Source organism: Mirounga angustirostris, unplaced genomic scaffold, assembly GCF_029215605.1.
Source record: "Mirounga angustirostris isolate CCGP_5_RB_7025 unplaced genomic scaffold, mMirAng1.0.hap1 SCAF_4, whole genome shotgun sequence".
NCBI classification, from domain to species: domain Eukaryota; kingdom Metazoa; phylum Chordata; class Mammalia; order Carnivora; family Phocidae; genus Mirounga; species Mirounga angustirostris.
The window spans coordinates 33,613,624-33,637,067 of NW_026991712.1; the positions used below are offsets into that span (position 1 = coordinate 33,613,624).

General features: G+C 34.6%; 1 protein-coding gene across 2 annotated transcripts in view; it reads right to left on the reverse strand.

The window, feature by feature from the left end:
- The window catches only part of RIMS2 (regulating synaptic membrane exocytosis 2), a 581,950-nt gene that overhangs the window by 493,522 nt on the left and 64,984 nt on the right, over positions 1-23,444 (reverse strand). For both annotated transcript variants that reach the window (XM_064588000.1, XM_064588001.1), the window contains exons 2-3: positions 1,647-1,679; positions 1,160-1,246 (exon numbers count right to left, since the gene is read on the reverse strand). In XM_064588000.1, coding sequence (XP_064444070.1) covers positions 1,160-1,246; positions 1,647-1,679 — 120 coding nt within the window. The remainder of the gene's footprint in view (positions 1-1,159; positions 1,247-1,646; positions 1,680-23,444) is intronic.

Consider the following 23,444-nt stretch of genomic DNA (forward strand, 5'->3'; position numbering starts at 1 on the left):
AAAAAAAAAACAGTAAATATGGCGATTATGTGCCGGCCGCTGTTTCAGGCATCCAGTGGGGGTCTTGGAACATATATGCAGATGGGGGTGAAGGGGACTACTCTAAACTATTAGAAGTAGTATACTACAACATAATTTTAGGTTGGTTAAAACTAAAACACTGACAAAATTTAAAATAAAATGCATACAAGGTAGTATAAAATGAATGAGCAGATTACCCTCAGCCATAACAAGACGTTTATCCTCTAGTTTGCATTAAAGGCAAACATCAAAGTTTCTCTGAATATTTCAACTTAGGGCTCCTATAGTAGTCATTCTCATCCTCTCCTAGAGTTCATGTCACTTCTCAATCTGAGCATCCCTACAACCAAACCATCTTTTCCAAAGCCAGAGCTCCCACTTTAAAAAAGCATAGAGGCTGAGTGGTAAGACTGCGTTGGAGTAAGACGACAGTTATCATGGAGAGATTAGAATTTAAATATATACAATCTTTCTCACATTCTCAAAGTTACTTCCACTTCAAAATATAAATAATATTACTTGCACAGAGTTAAAAAAAAGATGTGTGAACAATTTTTTAAAGAATGTTTTCTATTCTACGAAAAACTAAAATAAATGGAATTGACTTTTTTTAATGTTTCAGGTCAATGTGAGAATAAATTGCTGCATTTCCCAAATTATGTTGATAACTTAATGAAATGTTCAATGAAAACAGGACTCAGTGGTCAAATATGTTTAGTAAACACTCAATGTTCTAACCCCTTTGGAGCATTTTTAGACACTCAGAAGTATTACAATAAAGAAAATTTCTTGACCTTTTTTTTAAAAGAACCTTTCCAAAACTATTTGACCAAAGACTGAATTGGGGGGTTAATATTTCTTAATGTCCTCTGAATTATTTTTGAAAGAAACACACTTTAGAATATATTGCATAATTGGAGAAAGGGGAGAATTACCTCTCTTCGTTTTTACTACCTTATAAATTATCCTGTCTTCTTTTTAGATTTCCATGATAATTAAAGATGAAAGTATCAAACTCATAACCTAACAATTTTTGTTTCTGAGGAATAATATTCCAAGGGCAGCATTTTAATACATACTCTTCAGTATGTTATGCTATCAGAGATAATATTTAGTCTGTACAGATCAGCTTACTTACGTCTGGGGCTCCTTTTCATTTTGTTGTTTTTGCTGGGGCTGAAGAACGTTATTTACCAGTTCAGTGATCCCACTAAAGGGAAACCACCTGTTTAAATAAGCAAATAATGTGACTGAATAACCAAATGAATAACAACGTAGGTCAAATGTTTTCTTATCCATAATAATAAAAATACACAGGCACAAAAGCTACAGCCAATGGAAATGTGAGCTCCCATTATCATCAGGCAGTCAGAAAGTACGGAAATTAAGTTTGAACACTTAACCAGTCCACAAGCAGGCAGCAAAAAACTACATCCAGTCAGTGTGTGGATGAAGTAAGAAGCTGCAGGCAGCTCTCTTACAAGCCAGAGAGTCAGAAAGCAGAAGACACACTAGCTGCAGCCTATCCAGTATTAGTGTAAGCTAATACCATCCAAGGTGCAGAAAGCAGAATACGGCAAAGGTACAGAAATCAAGCCTACTGCACTCTTAATACATTTACTTACTGTGTCGGCTGTGGTTTGTGTTCTTCTTTGACCCTAAAAAGATAAGTTTGCACAACTGAGTGCACTGTACTGAGAAAAAATGTCTATCTACAATTTGTGGTCATATAAAAATAAAAAATGAGGTTTGTTACATTGAAAAGGTTAGTGCTTTGCTACTCGGAATTATACATTTAAACTAAGCTAACACAAAAAAAGAGAAGTTGAATCACTTGTTCTGAATAAAGGACTGATATTAAAACTCTACTACTGTTTTAATGATTCCATGATTTAGTCCTCAAGTTCTCTGCATATTTTTATTAATATTGATAGTGAAGCTTTTAAAATATTTATTTTAAAGTACCATATTAAACACAGCTACATTTGTTTTACTGAAGATAAATCGATTTCCTCTTTATTTTTTAAAATTCTTCCTTAATATAAATTGAAGGCCTAAATATTTTAAATAAAATGTATAGTTCTATAAATGTATTTTAAAAGCCTTATAAATGAGTTTATTTATTGCTTAAAAGAGCAGATAAAAGAATTGGGGTTATGTATTCAATCTACCTAAAAATAACTACTAAAATAACTATGTATATTAAATTTTAAATATTTATAAGCTAAAGTAAATTACTCATATAAGATAACAGACTAAAAATGCATTTAAACTATAATCAACTCAGTGCTTCACTGAAATAGCACTGGATATTTACAAGGCAGAGAAAGATCATACCCAAGGGTATTGGATTCCTCTGATATTTGGCTTCCCACACTTTACCTAGGACCAGTCCTGAGAGGTAAACTTATGATTCAATGATCAGTTCATCAGCTTTTACTTTCCCAAAGAAAAGCTAAGGATTGGTAACTAAAATTCACCACCAAAATCTAGGACTTCCATAAGGAAATTATATTAACACTGTGCATTAAATACTTTTTAGATCAAATTGATTTTCTTTTCCAGTGTGCTCTTATTTATAATGATAAAAGCAATAAATGAAAAGGTATACCCTTATACATTTTTGTGTCCCAATAGATAAATATAATTGGTAATTACGTATCTCTATATTAAACCAAAAAGGAATATCTTGTGTTCTCTGAATAAACTTCAAAAAAGTGGAACAGTTTTATCCTAGAGTTAAAGCCACATCATTTAATACTTAAATATAGTCACATAGTGGATTAATAAAGACTGTATTTAGCACCAAATATCCTATCACCAAACAAACACCAAAAACTTAGAGTGACACACGGAGTCTATCCTGAAAACATATTGTATTTCCTACAGAATAAGATAAAAATCTCTTAACATTTCAAAACAAAATAGGTCCCAAACAGATAATGACAAAGAAAGATTACCATATCAGCTCATCAGAATGGAGAACAATGCAAGATTACCCTTCACCAAATGATATGTATGTTAAAAACAATAAATATTTAAATAAATAAATAAATAAATAAATATTGAAATAAATATGTAAATGAGGAAACAATATTGTTAAAGAATTCTTGGGTGATCTCTGCAAGGGATCATGTTGCTATTTTAATTAGTGACAAAGTTTTCATCATAAACAAATTGATATTAATCTACCAATCAGTTCCTAATTTCAAAATCTTTACTTGAAAAATTAACAGACATAAAAATGTTAATTACCAATTCAGGAAGTATTTCTGGGCATTGTAAAATATCTATATGTGAAATATACAAACATTTATATCAGCTTCCCAAATAAAATATGTATCATCGCTTCTCGGCCTTTTGGCTAAGATCAAGTGCAATAAAATATGTATCATAATAAGGCAGTTAAAATATTTATCCTGTCAGGTGGCCAACAGACATATGAAAAGATGTTCATCATCACTTACTCTCAGGATAATGCAAATCAAACTACAATGAGTTATCCCCTCACACCTATCAGAATGGCTATAATCAACAACACAAGAGACAACAGGTGCTGGTGAGGATGTGGAGAAAAAGGAACACTTGTGCACTGTTGGGAATGTAAACTGGTGCAGCCACTCTGGAAAACAGTATGGAAGTTCCTCAAAAAATTAAAAAAGATAACTACCCTATGATCCAGCAGTCACACTACTGGGTATTTACCCAAAGAATATAAAAAACACTAAGCTCAAAGGGACACATGCACCCTGATGTTTATAGCAGCATTGTCTACAACAGCCAAATTATGGAAGCAGCCCAAGTGTCCATTAATAGATGAATGGAAAAAGAATATGTGGTATATATACAATGGAATATTATTCAGCCATAAAAAAGAATGAAATCTTGCCATTTGCAATGACATGAATGTGCTAGAGAGTATAATGCTAAACAAAAGTCAATCAGAAAAAGACAAAAACCATATGATTTCACTCATATGTGGAATTTAAGAAACAAAACAAATGAGCAAAAGACAAAGAGAAAGAGAGAAACCAAGAAACAAGCTCTTAACTATAGACAACAAACTGATGGTTACCAGAGGGGAGGTTGATGGGGGAATAGGTTAAATGGGTGATGGGGATTAAGGAGTACACTTGTTGTGATGAGCACCGGGTGATGTATGGAATTGTTGAATCACTGTATTTTACACCTGAAACTAACAAAACACTATATTAAAAAAATTTACCCTGTCTTTAAATACAATCAAGAGTATAAAATTATTCTCCTTTTTTCCTAATATTTTAAATAAAATCAAACCTCAAAATGTCTGGACATAATTAAAATTCATGATGAGATCATTTAAGAACTGGTAATATGAAAAAGTAATCATATATATTTCTTTTACAATATACTAACATTATTAACAATGAACACCTACATTCCTGCATTCCAAAAAGTGTGTGAGGGGCTTCCAGTTTCCAGTCTGATACATAAAAAACTTAGAAATCATCACTTCCATCCTTACAACAAGCAGAAAGGTGAATGAACTGAAAATCAACAACTCTTCTTAGAGCCATCAAAGAATTTAGGTTACCAGATAAACTGTTGCCCTGAAAATGAAAGAAACAGACAAATAGATACAGACTATCACATTTTACCAAAAGTACGAGCCAAGGGGCAGAAGACCACACCTGAAGCTACTATCTGTAGAAATATTTTTAACTATAACTGACCAATAACTAGAGACTCAGTGTGGACTGGGTTGAGAGTTTAAAATTCCAAAGGGTCCCAGTCTTAGTTTTGCCACCACATTTCCATAAATTTTATCTCCAGGAGCCCTACCAGTTGCTCACTGTGAAAATCAAAGAAAAAAATCTCCTCCTACATCCAGCAGGAGAAGGGGAAAGTAACCATTATGAAATATTCCCAGAGCTCTCTACTCTCCTTACCAATCCTAAACTCAAGGGAAAATATTTTACCAAAGCCTAAATAATTGAGGTTCTACCAAAACCAAACAAGCCTGAAGAAGTTAATTACCTCTTCTAGCCTTTGATGTGGGAGAAAACACACACACACACACACACACACACACAAAACTATACCCCCTCTAGCCTTCAACATGGGGAAAGAGAAATACCTAACTCAGGCTCACCAAAAGACAGACTACAGAATGTTTCTCATATATCAACACCTAACCACCAAATCAATAGAGTTCCTGAAAAATGACGACATTAAACTAAAAGAACTACAAGCTTTAGACACTATTTAGTTGAAAGTCTCTAGGGAAACACAAGGGAAAGGAAGGAAGGAAAAGAAAGGAAAATATAAATAAAGACAATAGAGAAGATTCTGGGAGGATGATGGAGTAGAGAGCAATAGAAATCTGTCTCCCCACCTAGACAACAATGGCAAAATCTGTCCGATGTAACTATTTTGGAAATTTGGAGTCTAATGAAGGCTTTCAACTTCGGGAGAAGGCTTAAACAATACACTGCAGTTAATTTTGGTCAACTTGGGCTCTTAGCATAATATCAGCTACCCATTCCCACCTGCCAGACCCATAGCACACTGCTGTGCACCTGCTCCTGGAGCAACCTGCACACAGCTTGCAGGGGTCTGGATAGGTAAAAAGGACTCTGTCCTCCAAATATCAGTGATTTGTGCTTCAGATCATGGGCTATTGCTTCTTATCTCAGAGGTGCAGACAAAAAACTGGGTGGCTATTGTTGTTGCAACTCCTCACACTGTTGAAGCCCTTCCCCTTCTGGCTAAGGTGATTTCCAGGATATTTAAATGGCCAGCACATCCTACCCCCCACCCTGCTCTGTTTTTCAATTTTTCTCCCTTTGGGAGCCAGACATTAAAGACTGAAACATTCAAAAACAACTGCATGTATGAGAGAAAGTCAAGTCACTATACATGCCCAGAGAAAGGCCCAGGCATAGCAAAGACCTGAAAAGACCTTAAATTTATACCACAGGATAATCCTCAGCACAGAGACAGCCTACAATTAAATACACACACACACACAAAAAAAAAAAATAAACAAAAATAATAACAGAAAACAAGAAAACCCAGTGAAGGGAAAAAACCTGATTTCCAGAGTTACCACATTAGATTCAAATGTCCAATTATCAATTAAAAAAAAAATCCTAACACATACAAACAGGAAAGTATTACCCATTCAAAGGGAAAAAGGATGAATAGAAACTGTCCTTGAAAAAGACCTGACAGCAGATCAAAAAAAAACAAAGACTTTAAAACAACCATCTTAAAGAAGCTCAAAGAATTAAAGGAAGATGTGGGAAAAGTCAAGAAAATGTGTGAACAAAGTGGGAATATCAATAAAGAGATAGAAAACCTAAAAAAAATGAAGCAGGGTTTCTGGAGATGAAAGTACAATAACATAAAAAATTCACTAGAGGGATTCAAACTACAGACCAATACCCAAATACTACCCAAAGCAATGTACAGATTCAATGCAATCCCTATCAAAATCCCAATGTTTTTGGCAGAAAGACAAAAACCCATCCTAAATTCATACGGAATCAGAAGGCACCCTAAATAGCCAAAATAATCTTGGAAAAAAAAAAAAAGAACAAAGCTGGATGACTCACATATACTGATTTCAAAACTTACTACACAGCTATAGATAATCTGTGGTACTGGCATAAAGGCAGACATAGACCAGTGAAATAGTATAGAGAGCCCAGAAATAAACCCTCATATATATAGCCAAATGGTTTTTGACAAGGGTGCCAAGACTATTCCATGGGGAAAGGACAGTCTTTTCAACAAATGGGACTGGGAAAACTGGATATCCACATAAAAAGAATGAAGTTGGTCCCTTACCTAACTTATACAAGAATTAAATCAAAATCAAAGACCTAAATGTAAGATCTAAAACTATAAAATTCTTAGATGATAACATAAGAGCAAAAGCTGTACAACATTGGATTTGTCAATGATATATTGGATATGACACCAAAAGTTCAGGCAACAAAAGATAAAGCAGACAAACTGAACTTCACAAAAATTTTTAAATTTTGTGCATCAACAGAGTAAAAATGCAACCCACACAACAGAAGAAAATGTTTGAAAATTATATCTAATCATAAGTGACTATTATCCAGAATATATAGAGAACTCCTAAAACTTAACATACACCAAAAAAGGAACTCAGTCCAAAAACAAAGGACTTGAATAGACGTTTCTCCCAAGAAGATATACAAATGGCCAAAAAGCACATGAAAAGGTGCTCAATCTCACTGATCATTAGAAAAATGCAAATCTGAACTATTATGAGATATCATCTCACACCCATTAGGATATCTACTATCAAAAAAACAAGATAACAGGTGTTGGTAAGAATATGGAGAAATTGGAACCCTTGTGCATTGTTGGTGGGAATGCAAAATAGTATAGTCACTGTGGAAAACAGTATGGTGTTTCCTTAAAAAATTAAAAATTATTTTATGATCCAGCAATTCCACTTCTGGGTATATACTAGAAAGAACTGATAGCAGACACTGATAGATTAAAAGCAAAGGAATGAAGAAAGATATACCATACTAACATTAATAAAAAGAAAGCTGAAGTATCTAGTTAATTTCAAAGTCAACTTCAGAGCAAGGGAATTATCAAGGATAAAGAGGGGCATTCCATAATGACAAAGGGGTGAATTCTCCAAGAAAACAGAATAATCCTTAATGTGTTTGTGCCTAACAACAGAGTGTCAAAATATGAGAGACAAAAATTGATAGACCTGCCACAAAAAAAAGACAAATCCACTGTTAGAGTTATAACACTTCACACTTCGATTGAATAATTGACAGATCCAGCAGGCAGAAAATCAGTAAGGACATAGCTGAATGAACAGCATCATCAATAAAATGTATCTAATTGACATTCTCTAATACATCATCCAATAATACCAGAATACACATTATTCTCAAGTTCAAATGGAATATTTACCAAGCTAGAACACATTCTGGTCCCTAACACACTCTTTAACAACTTTAAAAGAATACAAATCATACGAAGTTCCTCCGAGTTCACAAAGAAATTAAACTAGAAACAAATAACAAAACTGTGGTGGAAAATCCAAAAATACCTGGAGATTAAACAATATACTTCTAAATAACACCTGGACCAAAAAAGAAGTCTCGAGAAAATTCTGAAGTATTTTGAACTAAATGAAAATGAAAAACAATCTATCAAAATTTGTGAGATGCTGCTAAATCAGTACTTAGACAAAACTTTCAACACTGGATGCAAAAAAAAGGTCTAAAATCCATAAACTAAGATTCCATCTTAGGAAACTAGAAAAGAAGAGTGAATTAAATCTAAAGTAAAACAAAGAAAAGAAATAATAAAAATAAGAGCATAAATCAATGAAATTTAAAATAGAAAATCAATAGTCAAAATCAACAAAACCAAAAGCTGCTTTTTTATAAAAACCAATAAAATGATAAACCTAGCACAGGTAGGCTAGTCAAGAAAAAGAGAGAAGACACAAATTACTAATATCAGAAATGAAAGACGGTCCATCACTACTGATCCCATGACATTAAAAAAGATATAGATAATAAATATTAAGAATAACTCTATGCTCAGAAATTTAATAACTTTAATAAAATGAACCACTTCCTTGAAAGATACTCTCTATGACAGCTCATACAAGGAGAAATAGATCATCTGAATAGGTCTAACATCTATTAAAGTAATTGAATCAATAGTTAAAACCTTGCAAAAGAGAAATCACCAAGGTCCAAATGGTTCCATTTGTGAACTCTACCAAACATTTAAATAGGAAATTATACCAATCCTCTATAATCTCTTTCAGAAAAAGAAGCTAAGAGAACACTTTCTCAGTCTCTTAGAACAGCATCACCATAATACAAAAACCAAAGACATTAAAAGAAATGAAAATTTATAATATCTTTCATGACCACAAATGCAAATATATTCAACAACGTATTAGTAGATTGAACCCAACATTGTATAAAACAATTGTACCCCATGACCAGGTTGGGTTTATCCCAGATATGCTGGTTCAATACTCAAAAATCAGTTAGTGTAATCTATCACATCAACAAGTCAAAGAAGAAAAATCATCTATCATATTTGACAAAATCCAACAACCATTCATAATAAAAACTCTCAACACACTATGAATTGAGAATATTTCCTCAATTTGATAAACAAAAAAAGCTACAGATATCATCATACTTAATGATGAAAAACTAAAAGTCTTCCCCCTTAAGATCAAGGAGGAATCCACTACATAGAGATCAAACAAAAGAATTTTGGCAGTGTCGGAACTGTTCTAAATGATACTGTGTTGCTGTATACATGACCATATATCTTTGTAAAAACCCACAGAACTATACATCACAAAGAGTAAATCTTAGTGTATATAAATTTTTAAATAATCAACCACAAGGGCAGGCGCATCCTAGGATGAAATGCAGAATATGATAAATGAATCCAACTCTGTTTGGAAAATGGATAATAAACCTCAATGATTCAGAAAAAGTTGCTGCTCTAAGCAACAATGGGAAAGGATATTTTAAGTAGATATTTCCAATGATAAAGACAAAAAAGAACTATACTTAAACACTGTACACTAATTGGTAAATTTGTTTGCACACTGCACAGGTTAGCAATTCTGAAACTATCGTGCATGCAGACAGGAGTTGAACAATAACTAAATAGATTGTAGATAATGAGAGCCAGGTTTCTCACTGTCAGAAAAAGAAGTTACAAATAAACAGAGGGGAGGCTAAAATGAATGAACCCTGCCTACAGTGCTGGATTTAGAGTCAAAGATATTAGTCTGAAGTTATGCATATTTACATATTATAGATAGAGATGATAATGATGAGAGAGAAAGAAAGCCTATAGAATATCATTAATAAATTAGAGCTATTGCACTCAAACAATTAGATTAATCAAAAGTGGAGCTGTAAATACAAGCATTTAGTTTCATTCTCTCCCCAAAACTCCCCCAATGACAGGGTTTCTTTGTTTGTTTGTTAAAATGGGTTAGGGTTCAAGGCTAGTAAAATTTATAGAATTGCAAGCAGACAGACAAGTGGTAACTGACTTCAGTCAGCAGTCCTGAAAAGCTGAATCCTAATGCAATGAAGAAAAGAGGCAAATTAACATCATAGAATCCCAGAAGGCTCAAGAATGGGCAGGACCAGGTATCTCTAGAAATGGAGAGTAAAAGTGAGACTGAAAATAGATTGAAAGTGTCTTCACGGGGTGCCTGGGTGGCTCAGTCGTTAAGCGTCTGCCTTCGGCTCAGGTCACGATCTCAGGGTCCTGGGATAGAGCCCCACATCGGGCTCCCTGCTCAGTGGGAGGCCGGCTTCTCCCTCTCCCACTCCCCCTGCTTGTGTCCCTTCTCTCGCTGTGTCTCTCTCTGTCAAATGAATAAATAAAATAAAATAAAATTTAAAAAAAGAAAGTGTCTTCACGAACAAGTGAAAGTGTCTTCACGAACAATAGGACCCAGATTCCCTCACTCACTCCATGCCTTTCCCCAGCCTCAGCAGAAGCTTAACAAGCATCTTCTCTGGAGAAGATAAAACAGAATGATTAAACTAGGGGAGACCAGGCAGATACACAACAGGGGCAATACACTGAACACAGACAAATTAAATGAAATCTTACATAATGAATGTTAAGACTCTAGCTTTTTCCCCAACATGGTCCCCAGCGCACTAGAAGCCAGGCATATGCCCTCTAGCATAAAATCTGGAAGATTCTGCTCTGGAAAATCTAACTCAAGAGTAAAGGACTGTGTTCCCTAACAGTCCAGCCCATCTATATTACAGACTATGTTATTACTGTTAGGGAACCAATTCTAAAGAAAGAGGAGGCTGAGGATATTTTGAAAAGATTAAAATTAAACTAAGCCACCAAACATTTATAATATCAGAACTACAAAAATGGGGAGAAAGGGCAAAGAAAACATTACATACTGAAAGATTTCTACTCTTTACTGTAAATGTAAAATCAAATAATAAGACAGACAAGAGGCCAAACACTTTCTCAGGGCATCTACCTCTACCATTGGTCCTTAAAGCTATTACTACCATCTGCCCCCATCTATTCAGAATCCCCCCCTTAATCTGTACTTCAGTCACTCTGGTTCTCTTTTAGTTCCTAAAAAGGGCCAAGCACCTTTCTGCCACAAGATCTATGTAAATATCTGGCCATATTCAGGGGAAAATATGAACATTTTCACTAACAACTACATAATTTCCTATTTAATGCCACTTATTTTAACATTTGTATACATCTATAAATGGACTGATTTTTTTGGCATTTTACTCACAGCAAACAGACCAGTGTTTTAGAAACTATGGCTCCTAAATTCTAGCTGTCACTACCTTTGCCTATGAGAAAAAGCCACTCACAAATACCTGGAATACTTATGAATAATGGAAGAGAACATTCATCAAACTGTTAAGTCAATAAGGTGGTTGTCGATGAATGCTGAAGTCCTTTCCATATTAGAGTTAGTCCACAAATGTTACATAATCAATCTGGATTATATATGTGGCAACTTTTCAATGCCAAGTTATTTTCCCCCTGACACCAAAGATGTTCCTTCAATACCAGATGGTATTTGCTCAGAGAATGCAAGCTTAATTTTTTTTCTAAGTTATAGATAGATAGATAGATGATAGATAGATAGATGATAGATGATAGATAGACAGATAGATGATAGATAGATGATAGATAGATAGATAGATAGATAGATAGATAGATAGATAGATAGATAGATAGATAGATATCCACAGTGGAAGGTAAATTTAAAACAAAATGATTTTTAATTCTTATTTTATATTAACATGAACAACTAAATACTTGAGTGTATCATTTAAAAACTGTAATCTTTTCTTTATGTATCTTTTCCCAAATTTCTTTCACTAGTTACTCAAGCTTGTCATTATCAGTTTGGGGTAAAGATCTATTTCCTAACCATTTTCTGAGGGAAAATCAATTTAAAAACTTTTAAAGTAACTCAACTGAAATTCCAAAGCATTAATTTTGTATAAAATAGCTGGTGAAAAGAAAATGGGCTCAGGAGAATTTAGACAGACGTAGATCCTATTTCTTAGCTATGTTCCCTGGTATTTATGTGATCATGAGCAAATTATTTAATTGAGCCTCTGTTTGTAATTAGTAAAATTGTGATAGTGGATAAAAAATATTTAAAAGATTAAAATAGTGCACATAGTGCTTACACAATAAGTGAAAGTACCCTTTTCAAAACTGAACTTCCTTTCAAAACTAAATTCACAATATTTAATTATCCAATTTTAAAATATTTATATTTCGGGGCACCTGGGTGGCTCAGTCTGTTAAGTGTCTGCCTTCGGCTCAGGTCATGATCTCAGGGTCCTGGGATGGAGCTCCATGTCGGGCTTCCTGCTGAGCAGGGAACCTGCTTGTCCCTATGCCCCTCCCCGCTTATGCTTTCTCTCTTTCTCTCTCTCTTCCTCTCAAATAAATAAACAAAATCTTAAAAACATATGTATATTTATATTTCATTTCTGTGAATATATTCTCCTAAGGAGAGGACAATAATAGGTGGATAGGAGAAAGGTTTGGAAAAGAAACTTTTCATTGTAAATTTTTTGTAACTTTCGTATTATATTTGAAAATAAGTGAATAAAAATTAAATAAACATAGTAAACTACTATAACCAAAAATATTAATCAAATTCAGTACATAAAGTCCTAATAATTTCATGTAAGTGAGTCCCCTGAAAACAGAGATTATGTCTTATTCATCCATGGGACCCAAGAATTTTGAACAATGCTGGGCACCTAATAAACTTTCAAAAACATCAGGAAGAATGGGTGCATAGTTGAGACCTCTGTCTACAGTTTGGTCATATTTATGTGGTTGCAAAAATAAGACTGAAAATGTCTCTCTAGCTACCTAAATTACATAATAGAATACAACTACTTAACTGTGCTATCACAGAAGCCAAAAGTAACTGATCTATATATAGAGAGAGAGGGGAGAGGCAATCCAAAAACTTTGGTGATTTCCCATAGCATGAAACCCCTTAAAAAAAAACTATCATTCATTTCAAGAGATTTATAGAGAAAAATACATCCTCAAAAATCTAAAAAGCGCTCACAAAAAATAGGGTCATTACTTTTTACAATTGAGAAACCAAGTAAATTGTGAAGATTGAAAAACTATTTTTCCGTTGTTGATTATAAAAATTAATAACTCAGAGTAAACACAACAAATCAGTCCACATTAGAAGGCTATCTATATCTGATTAAGTGAATACACACAATGACAAAAATATACACATTTGGAAATTTCTCAGCATCATCACTGTAAATCACGTAATGTTGGGTCCAGAAGAGGTGTTAAGATATTATCTGGGAGACTAGCTCTAAGGTTTTTTTATTTCAAATGCATAAGATTTTAAAAAAAGATAAGCATGAAATACATCAAAATATTATTACTATTTTTACTAGAGTGGCAAGATTGTGGGTGATTTTATGCTTCCTGCCTCGATTTTTTCAAATTTTCCCTAATGTAATTAAATATATATAATATTTTTAAGATATCGTCTGGTTTAAAAAAGAAGAAACATCTGGTGTACCCTATGCTTATAGGCAGTTTAAAAATTAAACAATCTTACACATTTAGATGTAAAATCCATTTTCGAAGTTCCCAAGGAAGAGATTTATAGTTAGCACCACCTGTTCAGCGAGGAGACTTGCTGAACAAGTTCTTTCTGCCCTCATCACAATGACAGAGTTGCTCAAAGAACAGAAATAACCCATATGTATTCTCTGATGCTTTGAAATGTTGGGGCAGTTCTCTGTGGGGATCGTTAGAGGAGAAATGGGGATACGATCCTGTACAGGTCTTGTGTGAAGAACCATATTTATTCTCCTTTTTCTCTTCTCTGCCATCCAATGGAGCACTGTCCACGGGCAGGTAGCCAAACAGCCAGCTGAACTGCTCTAGCTGTTCATGCATTTGCACCTGCCTAAAATACTTTAATATCCTTTAATGATAAAATTACTCAAAACATAAAGAAAGGAAGTAGCAGCAATAAATCATGCTGGCATAGCCCAGGTTATTTATTCGGAACAGGATGGCTGACAAAGGAACCTGCTGTCACAACATATGAGAGCACTTAAAATAATGAGGTTTTTCAGAAAAAAATGAAAAAGAACACAGAAAAACACTAAGTCCCTCTTGCCATCCATAAGACACTCAAAGAAAATGAAGATGATGAGGGGTTTGGTGTGACATATTGGAGGTTAATAAAGAAACAATGTGATCTCCCAATTTAATTTTGTCAGTTTTTATATGGAAGAGTATGGGGCTTTGGAGTCAAGCAGACAGGGGGTTTGAATACCCGCTCCAATGTTCACTACCTGGCAAGTTATTTAACCATTTTATAATTCATTTATAAAAATGGACACTGAAATAGCTAACTCATAAAGTGACAGTCAGATTAAATAAAGTAATGGGAAAATGCATGGCACATGTTTTATTACTCTCTAAACTTTTCTCTATGTTTGCAGTATTACACAAACACATCATACAATGAGTGGCACATAATGGGCTCTCAATAAATGTTGACTCACTTCCTTGTTACAGACATGAAAATTAAACCAGAGCTTTAAGTTAAAAAAAAAAAAAAGGAAGGGACTAGAGGTCACCAAGTTCAGACCCCTACCTCTAGGCAGATTTATCACATTAAATAAACATCATTGGATGACTTTCAGCACAAGAGTGTAAGAGGAACTTTTCTCAATGCCTAAGAGAAAAAGATCATAAATAGGAAAATAATGATTAATTAAATCCAAAATAGACAAAGTTGGTGCTAAATGTAAAAAGGAACCCACTTCTAAGGATCACTGCAGTTTAAATGTCTAAAACGTGGGCGCCTGGGTGGCTCAGTCATTAAGCATCTGCCTTCCGCTCGGGTCATGATCCCAGCCTCCTGGGATCGAGCCCCGCATCGGGCTCCCTGCTCCGCGGGAAACCTGCTTCTCCCTCTCCCACTCCCCCTGCTTGTGTTCCCTCTCTAGCTGTGTCTCTCTCTGTCAAATAAATAAATAAAATCTTTTAAAAAATAAAATAAATGTCTAAAACGTACAAAGCCATAGTGATTAAAATAAACAAAACCTACAGAATAGTTAGTATCATAAATCAATGGGGGGAAAAATGCATGTTTTGGTTGATGATGTCACAAAAATTCACTCACTGTAAGGAAAAAAATGAAATTATAGTTGAACCTGAAACAACACAGGCTTAAGGATGGCAAGCCCTATAGAGTCAAATATCAGTGTATAACTTTTGACTCCCCAAAAACTTAACCAATAGCCTACTGTTGACCAGAAGACTTACCAATAACATAAACAGTCGATTAACATACATTTTGTATATGACTATATACTGTATTCTTACAGTAAACTAGAGAAATGAAAATGTTATTTGGAAAATACATTTACAGTACTGTACTGTATTTATGGAAAAAAATTTGCATGTAAGTGGACCCACACAGTTCAAACCTGTGTTGTGCAAGCATCTGGTGATCTGTCTTACTATAGAGATCAGTTTTTAAAACTTGAGAGGGGGGCGCCTGGGTGACTCAGTCGGTTAAGCATTCGCCTTTGGCTCAGGTCGTGATGACAAGGTCCTGGCATCGAGACCCCCATGTGGGGCTCCCCGCTCAGCAGGTGAGCCTGCTTCTTCCTCTCCCTCTGCCCCTCCACATCATCCATTCTCTCTCTCTCTCTCAAATAAATAAAATCTTTATAAATAAATAAATAAATAAAACTTGAGAGGGAAAAAAAGAGTTACCATAATCACCATGATTTAAGAATGCAAACTCAAGTCAGACACGCTAGGTTTATACCCTGATTTCACCACTACCTATGATACCATGGACAATGCCCTCCTTTCTCTTGAGCCAGATTCCTTATTTGTAAAAATGGGGATTAAAACAATATTTACTTCACAAAGTTGACCTTTGAATAAAATATAGACAGAAAAGTCCTGGTCCACATTTTAAGTACTCAACAGTTGGTAGTAGTAGTGGTACTTGTTTTTAAGAAAAAAAAAAAGGAAGAGGAAAGGGAGAAGGACAGTTTTAACATGCCTTTGAGAACATTCTTGTGTTTCAGCTGTCTCTCCCTAACTCTGAACAAAACAAAACAAAACCAAAAAATCATTATCTCGATGAATTCGATTTCTATAAGATTTCAATAGTGGAGCCCCTGGGTGACACAGTCAGTTAAGCGACCAACTCTTGATTTCAGCTCAGGTCAGGATCTCAGGGTCATGAGATCAAGCCCTGTGTTGGGGGTCCATGCTCAGCACAGAGTCTGCTGAAGTTTCTCTCTCCCGCTCCCTCTCCCCATCCCCATGCTCACTCTCACTCTCTCTCATTCTCTAAGATAAATAAATAAACCTTAAAAAAAAAAAGATTTCAATAGGAAGATGAATAAGGACTTCAATATCTACACATCTTTCAGTGCAATCCTCTTAGCCTAGTCACTTCCAATGTAGCATTAAGACCATAAGAGCTGCAACAGAGCTTCAAATGCCCATATGCTGCTGAATTACACTTTGGAATCCCAGTTTTCACAGTGGCTTCACCAGATGAAGTGTTAAGTCAGGCATCTCTGGGTAATGTTGTTCTAGGGCTCATGCAAAGGTTGTGATAGAATTCAAAGGCTTCTGCTAAATTTGATGTAGTTCACACCAACTCTTTCAAGGTTTTTTATATATACTTCTAAAGTTGATCATAACCATGTGGAATGATCTCTTTTGATTTGTTTTTTTTTAAGTAGGTTCCAGGTGTGGAGCCCATCACAGGGCTCAAACTCATGACCCTGAGATCAAGACCTGAGCTGAGATCAAGAGTTGGACACTTAACGGACTGAGCCACCCAGGCGCCCCAGGACTGATCTCTGAATTAGTATCATCTAAAAGCAACCAAGGCTGAAAGTAAATTTTCTATGCAATGACATTCAAATATTTTTTGACTTGACCCACAATAATAAAGTTTTACATAGAGTATATATTTATATATATTTATATAAATGCATACAATAAAATTTCATTAAACAATACTTACAAAGGACAATGCACAATAATATCATCTTTTCTTTTCCATTTACATCTTTATTATTAATTGCTAGTTATACTCCCACTAAATTGATTTCATGACCCAGTGAAAAACATTCCTCTAACAGTAACTAGAGATAGATTACACCTTATAACCTCAGGACAAATCTCTATCTTCTGAGTTCCCCATGACTTTGAGACTCTTCCTAAAGTTTCAGAGAGTAGGTTAAGACTTGCAGATGTGACAGGTGGCTGGGTCACCCTATAGATTTCAAATCATTGTAATTCTGTGTGCACAAGTCAGAAGAGGGAGGTTTATTAGGGCCAGAAGGTAAGTATAACCATTGAACAGAGAAAAGGAAATGAACTTTAGAGAGGCAGGAGGTGTGGGACCTTCTGGGCTGACAAAGGAAGCAGAGAATGGAAGATAAACACAGCCAGAGCCAGGAAAACAAGTCAAACCTGAAGCAGGAGGCTAAATGAAGCCAGAGCCAGAAGGGAAAGCAGAAACAGGCACATAAGAGGAAACAAGGCCAACACAAAATAATGTGCTATGCCAGAAAGGAAAAAAGGCTGATGGCATTTGGCTGCATCATGCATGAGAGCAGAAAGGCATGTGCTCTTATATGTGTTCTCTCAGGCTATCAGAGAACTAGAACTTTATATGCAGCTAAAACTCCGTAGTTGAAAAAATGTGGTCTTTGTTAATTATGCTCTATTAATTAGCACTCCTTTCCTACCAATAATGTTGACCTGTTTTTATTAAAAATGCTTGACTGAGTAAATAAACATATGCTCCTTATCTATTTGGTAATTTCCCACTGCCAGAATTTAGAATCAATTTTAATTTCTGTGACATTGTTTTATAATTCTTTGCAGATCCAAATGGTTTCCTAGTTTCTTTAATACTTTATGTACACAACCCTGCTACGGAAAACCTATGTTGTCTTAGCAGAAAAATGCATTAAAATTAATACTACAAGGAGCTAACTTTTATTTATCTTTTTCACATTCTGTACTAATAAAAAAATTATCTCCAAGAGATTTCAATAAATTAGTGATGCAATTACTACAAAGTTATTAACATTTAGCAATGTGTAAACTGTGTCTTTGAAAAATGGATACAATAAAAACAGTAGCAAAATGAAAAAAAAAAGAAAAATGACTGGGTAGGTTTTTTTATATTTATTAGAAAATAACAAGAATCAGTAACTATGTAACAAATTAAATAAAATTCAAACTGAGGTCAGATTTAAATTTATCAAAATTAGTCAGACATTTACATTTATAAGCAGAGCTAATTCACTACCTGGTAACTTACCAAAATCTACTCAATCCAGTTCACGGTTAGGCAAATATACCACAAAACAAAAATTTTTAAAGGCTTATGTGGTATTAGCTGTCATATTAATTGACAAATATCCAAATCAATAGGGCAAACTATTATTCACAGTGAAATTTCAGTAACAAGTTAACAAAATTAAAAATATGAATTTAGGTAAATATTTCATAAAATAAAATATATGTGGTACTAATATCCTCAACAATTTTGCTATTTAGAAACTGTCCCTAGTCAACTGACTTCTTATTTTAGTAGGACATTACAATAACTTTTACCAAAAAAGGGTGTTTTTTCCCAAAAAGCTTTTGGGAAACTTTTACAAAAAAAAAGTTCAATTAAAGATAAATTTCAGAAATATCAGTTTAGAAAAACCTAAAAGAGGTGCAAATGCCCTACAATCCAAAATATATAAGCATGTTCACTGCAACATGGTTTGTAAGAGAGAAATACTGAAAGTAACCTGTAGTAGGAGATAGGATACCAAAACAACAATCTCCCATCATCTTTGGTTGGTTGGTTTGGTTTGGTTTTATTATTGAGATATAATTGACATATAACATTGTGAACTTTTAAGGCGTACAACATGTTGATTTGACACATCTATACACTGCCATACAATTACTACCTTAGTGTTATCTAACACCTCTACTGAGCCACATAATTATCATTTCTTTTTTGAAAAGATTTAAGGATTCAATCTCTCAGTAACTTTAGTGTACATAATACAGTATTACTGACCATAATCACTATGCTGTGCATTAGATCTCCAGAATTTATTCATCTTCTAGTTGCAAGTTTGTACCCTTTAACATTTCCCTAGTTTCGTCACCCCCAGCCCCAAGTAACCACAATTGTACTCTATATTTCTATGAGTTCAGACTTTTTAGATTCCACATATAAGTGATATCATACAGCATGTGTCTTTCTAGGTCTGATTTATCTCACTCAGCATTATGACCTAAAGGTCCATCATGTTGTCACAGAAGGCAGGATTTCCTTCTTTCTCATGACTGAATAATACTCAATTGTGTACACACACACACACACACACATATTACAATCTTCTTTATCCATTCATCCATAAATGGGCACTCAGATTATTTCCCTATCTTGGCTATTGTGAATAATGCTGCAATAAAATTGGGAGTGCAGGTTATCTCTTCAATATCCTATTTTCATATCCTTTGGATATAAACCCATATACTGAATCATATGATAATTCTTCTTTTAGTCTTTTGAGAAACCTCCATACTGTTTTCCATAGTACCTAAACATTCCATTCCCTCCAACAGTACACAAGAGTTCTCTTTTCTGCACATCCACATCCACCACCACGTGTTATCTCTTATCTTCTTAGGCAGGCAGGGGGGCTTAAAACAACATATATCTCTTCTCTTACAGTTCTGGATGTCAAAAGCTCTAAATCAGTTGCACTGGGCTGAAATCAAGGTGTGAGCAGGGGTGCCCTTTCTCTGCAGATTCCAAGAGAAAATCCATTCCCTTGCCTTTTCTAGCTCCTAGACCTGTAGTCCTTCCATTCCTTGGTTCATGGTCCCTAACTCATCTTCAAAGCAAGAAGCATAGCATTTGGCTTCACCCATTATATTTTCTCCAGTAGTAGAATCTCCCTCTGTCTTCCCCTGGTAAGAATATTTATGATTATATCATTGGGTCCACCTGATTAATCCAGGATACTCTCTTCATCTCAAGATTGTTAATCACATCTGCGAAGTCCTTTTTGCCATATAAGGTAATGTATTTACATAGTCACAGAGTCTAGAGATTATAACATGGACATATTAGAGGGTTATTATCCAGCCTACTACATGGGGCAAGAGAGATCTCTTTTCTTTTTGAAGATAGCCACTCTAACAGATACAAGGTAATATCTCACTGGGGTTTTGATTTGCATCACTCTGATGATTCGCAATATTGGGCGAATCTTCATAGACATGTTGGTCACTTGTATGTCTTCTTTGGAAAAAATATTCAGTTCCTCTGTCCATTTTTAAATCAGACTGTTTACTTTTTGTTATTGAGTTGTATGAATTCTTTATATAAACTTTGGACATTAACACCTTATCCAATATATGGTTTGCAAGTATTTTCTCCCATTCTGTAGGTTGCCTTTTCATTTTTGTTGTTTCTTTTGCTGTGCAGAAGCTTTTCAGTTTGATGTAGTCCCAACTTGTTTATTTTTAATTTTATTGCTTGTGGTTTGGTATCATATCCAAAAAATCATTGACAAGACCAATGTCAAGGAGCTTACCATCTATGTTTTCTTCTCCTTTTATGGTTTCAGGTCTTATGTTCAAATCTTCAATCCATTTTGAGTTGATTTTTGTGCATAGTATAAGATAGGGGACCAACTTCGTTATTTTACATAATAAGTGTAAAGTTTTCCCAACACTATTTATTGAACAGACTATGCTTTCCCCATTGTATATTCTTGGCTCCTCTGTTATAAATTAATTGACCATATACACATGGGTTTATTTTTGGACTCCCTATTGTTTCATTGATCTGTGTGTTTGTTTTCATGCCAATACCCTACTGTTTTGATTACCATCCCTTTGTAATGTAATTTGAAATCAGGAAGTGTGATCACTCCAGCTCTGTTCTTTCTCAAGATTGTTTAGGCTATTTTTATGGTTCCATACATATTTTAGGACTACTTTTTCTATTTCTGTGAAAAATGCCATTGGAATTTTGATAGAGATTACACTGAATCTATAAATGCCATTGGATAGGATAGACATTTTAACAAAAATAATCCTTCCAATCCAGGAGCACAAAACATTTTTCCATTTATTTGTGTCTCCTTTAATTTTTTTAATCAATGTGTTAGCTTTCAGTATACAGATCGTTCACCTCCTTGGTCAAATTCATGCCTAGGTATTTTATTCTTTTCAATGCAGTTGTAAATGGAATTGTTTTCTTAATTCCTCTTTCTGATAGTTTGTTATTAGTGTATAGAAACACAAGAGATTTTTGTATATTGATTTTGTATCCCACAACTTTACTGAATTAATCAGTTTTAACAGTTTTTTCGTGGATCTTTTCTATATATAATATCATGTCATCTTCAAGTAAAGACAGTTTTACTTCTTCCTTTCTGATTTACAGGACTTTTATTTCTTTTCCTTAGCCTAATTGCTCTGGCTAGAACTTCCAGTACTGTGTTAAATAAACATGCAGAGTTGGCATCCTTGTCTTGTTCCTGATCTTAGGTGAAAAACTGAAAACCACCACTGAGTATACAACATTAGCTGTGGGCTTGTCATATATGACCTTTATTCTGTGGAGGTATGTTCCCTCTATACCCAGTGTGTTGAGAGTTTTTATCATGAATGGATATTAAATTTCATCAAATGCCTTTTCTGCATCTACTGATAGGATCATGATTTTTATCCTTTCTTTTGTTAATGGGGTGAATTACATTTGTTGAAGATAGAGAATCATCCTTGCATGCATGCCTCGAATACATCCCACTTCCTCATGCTGTATGATCTTTTTAATGCATTGTTGAATTTGGTGTAGTAATATTTTGTTGAGAATTTTGTATATATGTTCATCAGGAGTATTGGCCAATAATTTTTTTTCCTTGTAGTGTCCTTCTGGTTTTGATATCAGGGTAATGCTGGCCTCACAAAATGAATTTGGAAGTCCTCCCTCCTCTTCAATTTTTGGAATAATTTGAGGATTGGTATTAATTCTTTAAATCTTCGGTAGAATTCATCAGTCTTGGACTTTTGCTTGTTGGGAGGTTTTTGATTATTGATTCACTCTCCTGTCTATTCAGATTTTCTATTTCTTTATGATTCAGTCTTGGTCGTTTGTATATTTCTAGGAATTTATCCATTTCTTTTAGGTTATCAACTTGTTAGTATATGCTTGTTCATAGTAGTCTCTTATGATACTCTATATGGTATCACTTGAAATATCTTCATTTTTAATTTTGAGTCCTTTCTACATTTTTTTAGGGAGTCTAGCTAAAGTTTTGTCTATTTTTTTCCTTTTTCAAGTTTTTATTTTAAATTCCAGTTAGCATACAGTGTAATAATAGCTTTAGGTATAGAATTTAGTGATTCATCACTTACATACAACACCCAGTGCTCATCACAAGTGCTCTCCTTAATCCCCATCACCTACTTCACCCATCCCTCTGTGCCCCTCCTGTCCAGCAACCCTCAGTTTGTTCTCTATAGTTAGGAGTGTGTTTTCTGATTTGCCTCTTTTTTTTTTTTCTTCTATGTTCATCTGTTTTGTTTCTTAAATTCCACATATGAGTGAAATAATAAGGTACTTATCTTTCTCTGACTTATTTCACTCTCTCTAGCTCCATCCACATCATTGCAAATGGGAAGATTTTGTTCTTTTTTATAGCTGAGTAATATTCCATTTCACACACACACACACACACACACACACCACTTCTTTATCCATTCATCAGTCAATGGACATTTGGGCTCTTTCCATAATTTGGCTGTTGTTTATAATGCTGCTATAAACATCAGGGTGCATGTGTCCCTTCCAATCAGTATTTTTGTATCCTTTAGGTAAATACCTAGTAGTACAATTGCTGGATCATAGGGTAGCCCTATTTTTAACTCTTTGAGGAACCCCCATACTGTTTTTCCACAGCGGCTGCCCCAGTTTGCATTCCCACCAACAGTTTAAGAGGGTTCCCCTTTCTCCACATCCTCACCAACACCTGTTGTTTCCTATATTATTAATTTTAGCCATTCTGACAAGTGTGAGTGATATCTCATTATAGTTTTGATTGGCATTTCCCTCATCATCAGTGATGTTGAGCATCTTTTCATGTGTCTGTTGGCCATCTATATGTCTTCTTTGGCAAAATGTCTATTCATGTCTTCTGCCCATTTCTTAACTGGATTACTTGATTTTTGGGTGTTGAGTTTGATAAGTTCTTTATAGATTTTGGATACTAACCCTTTAC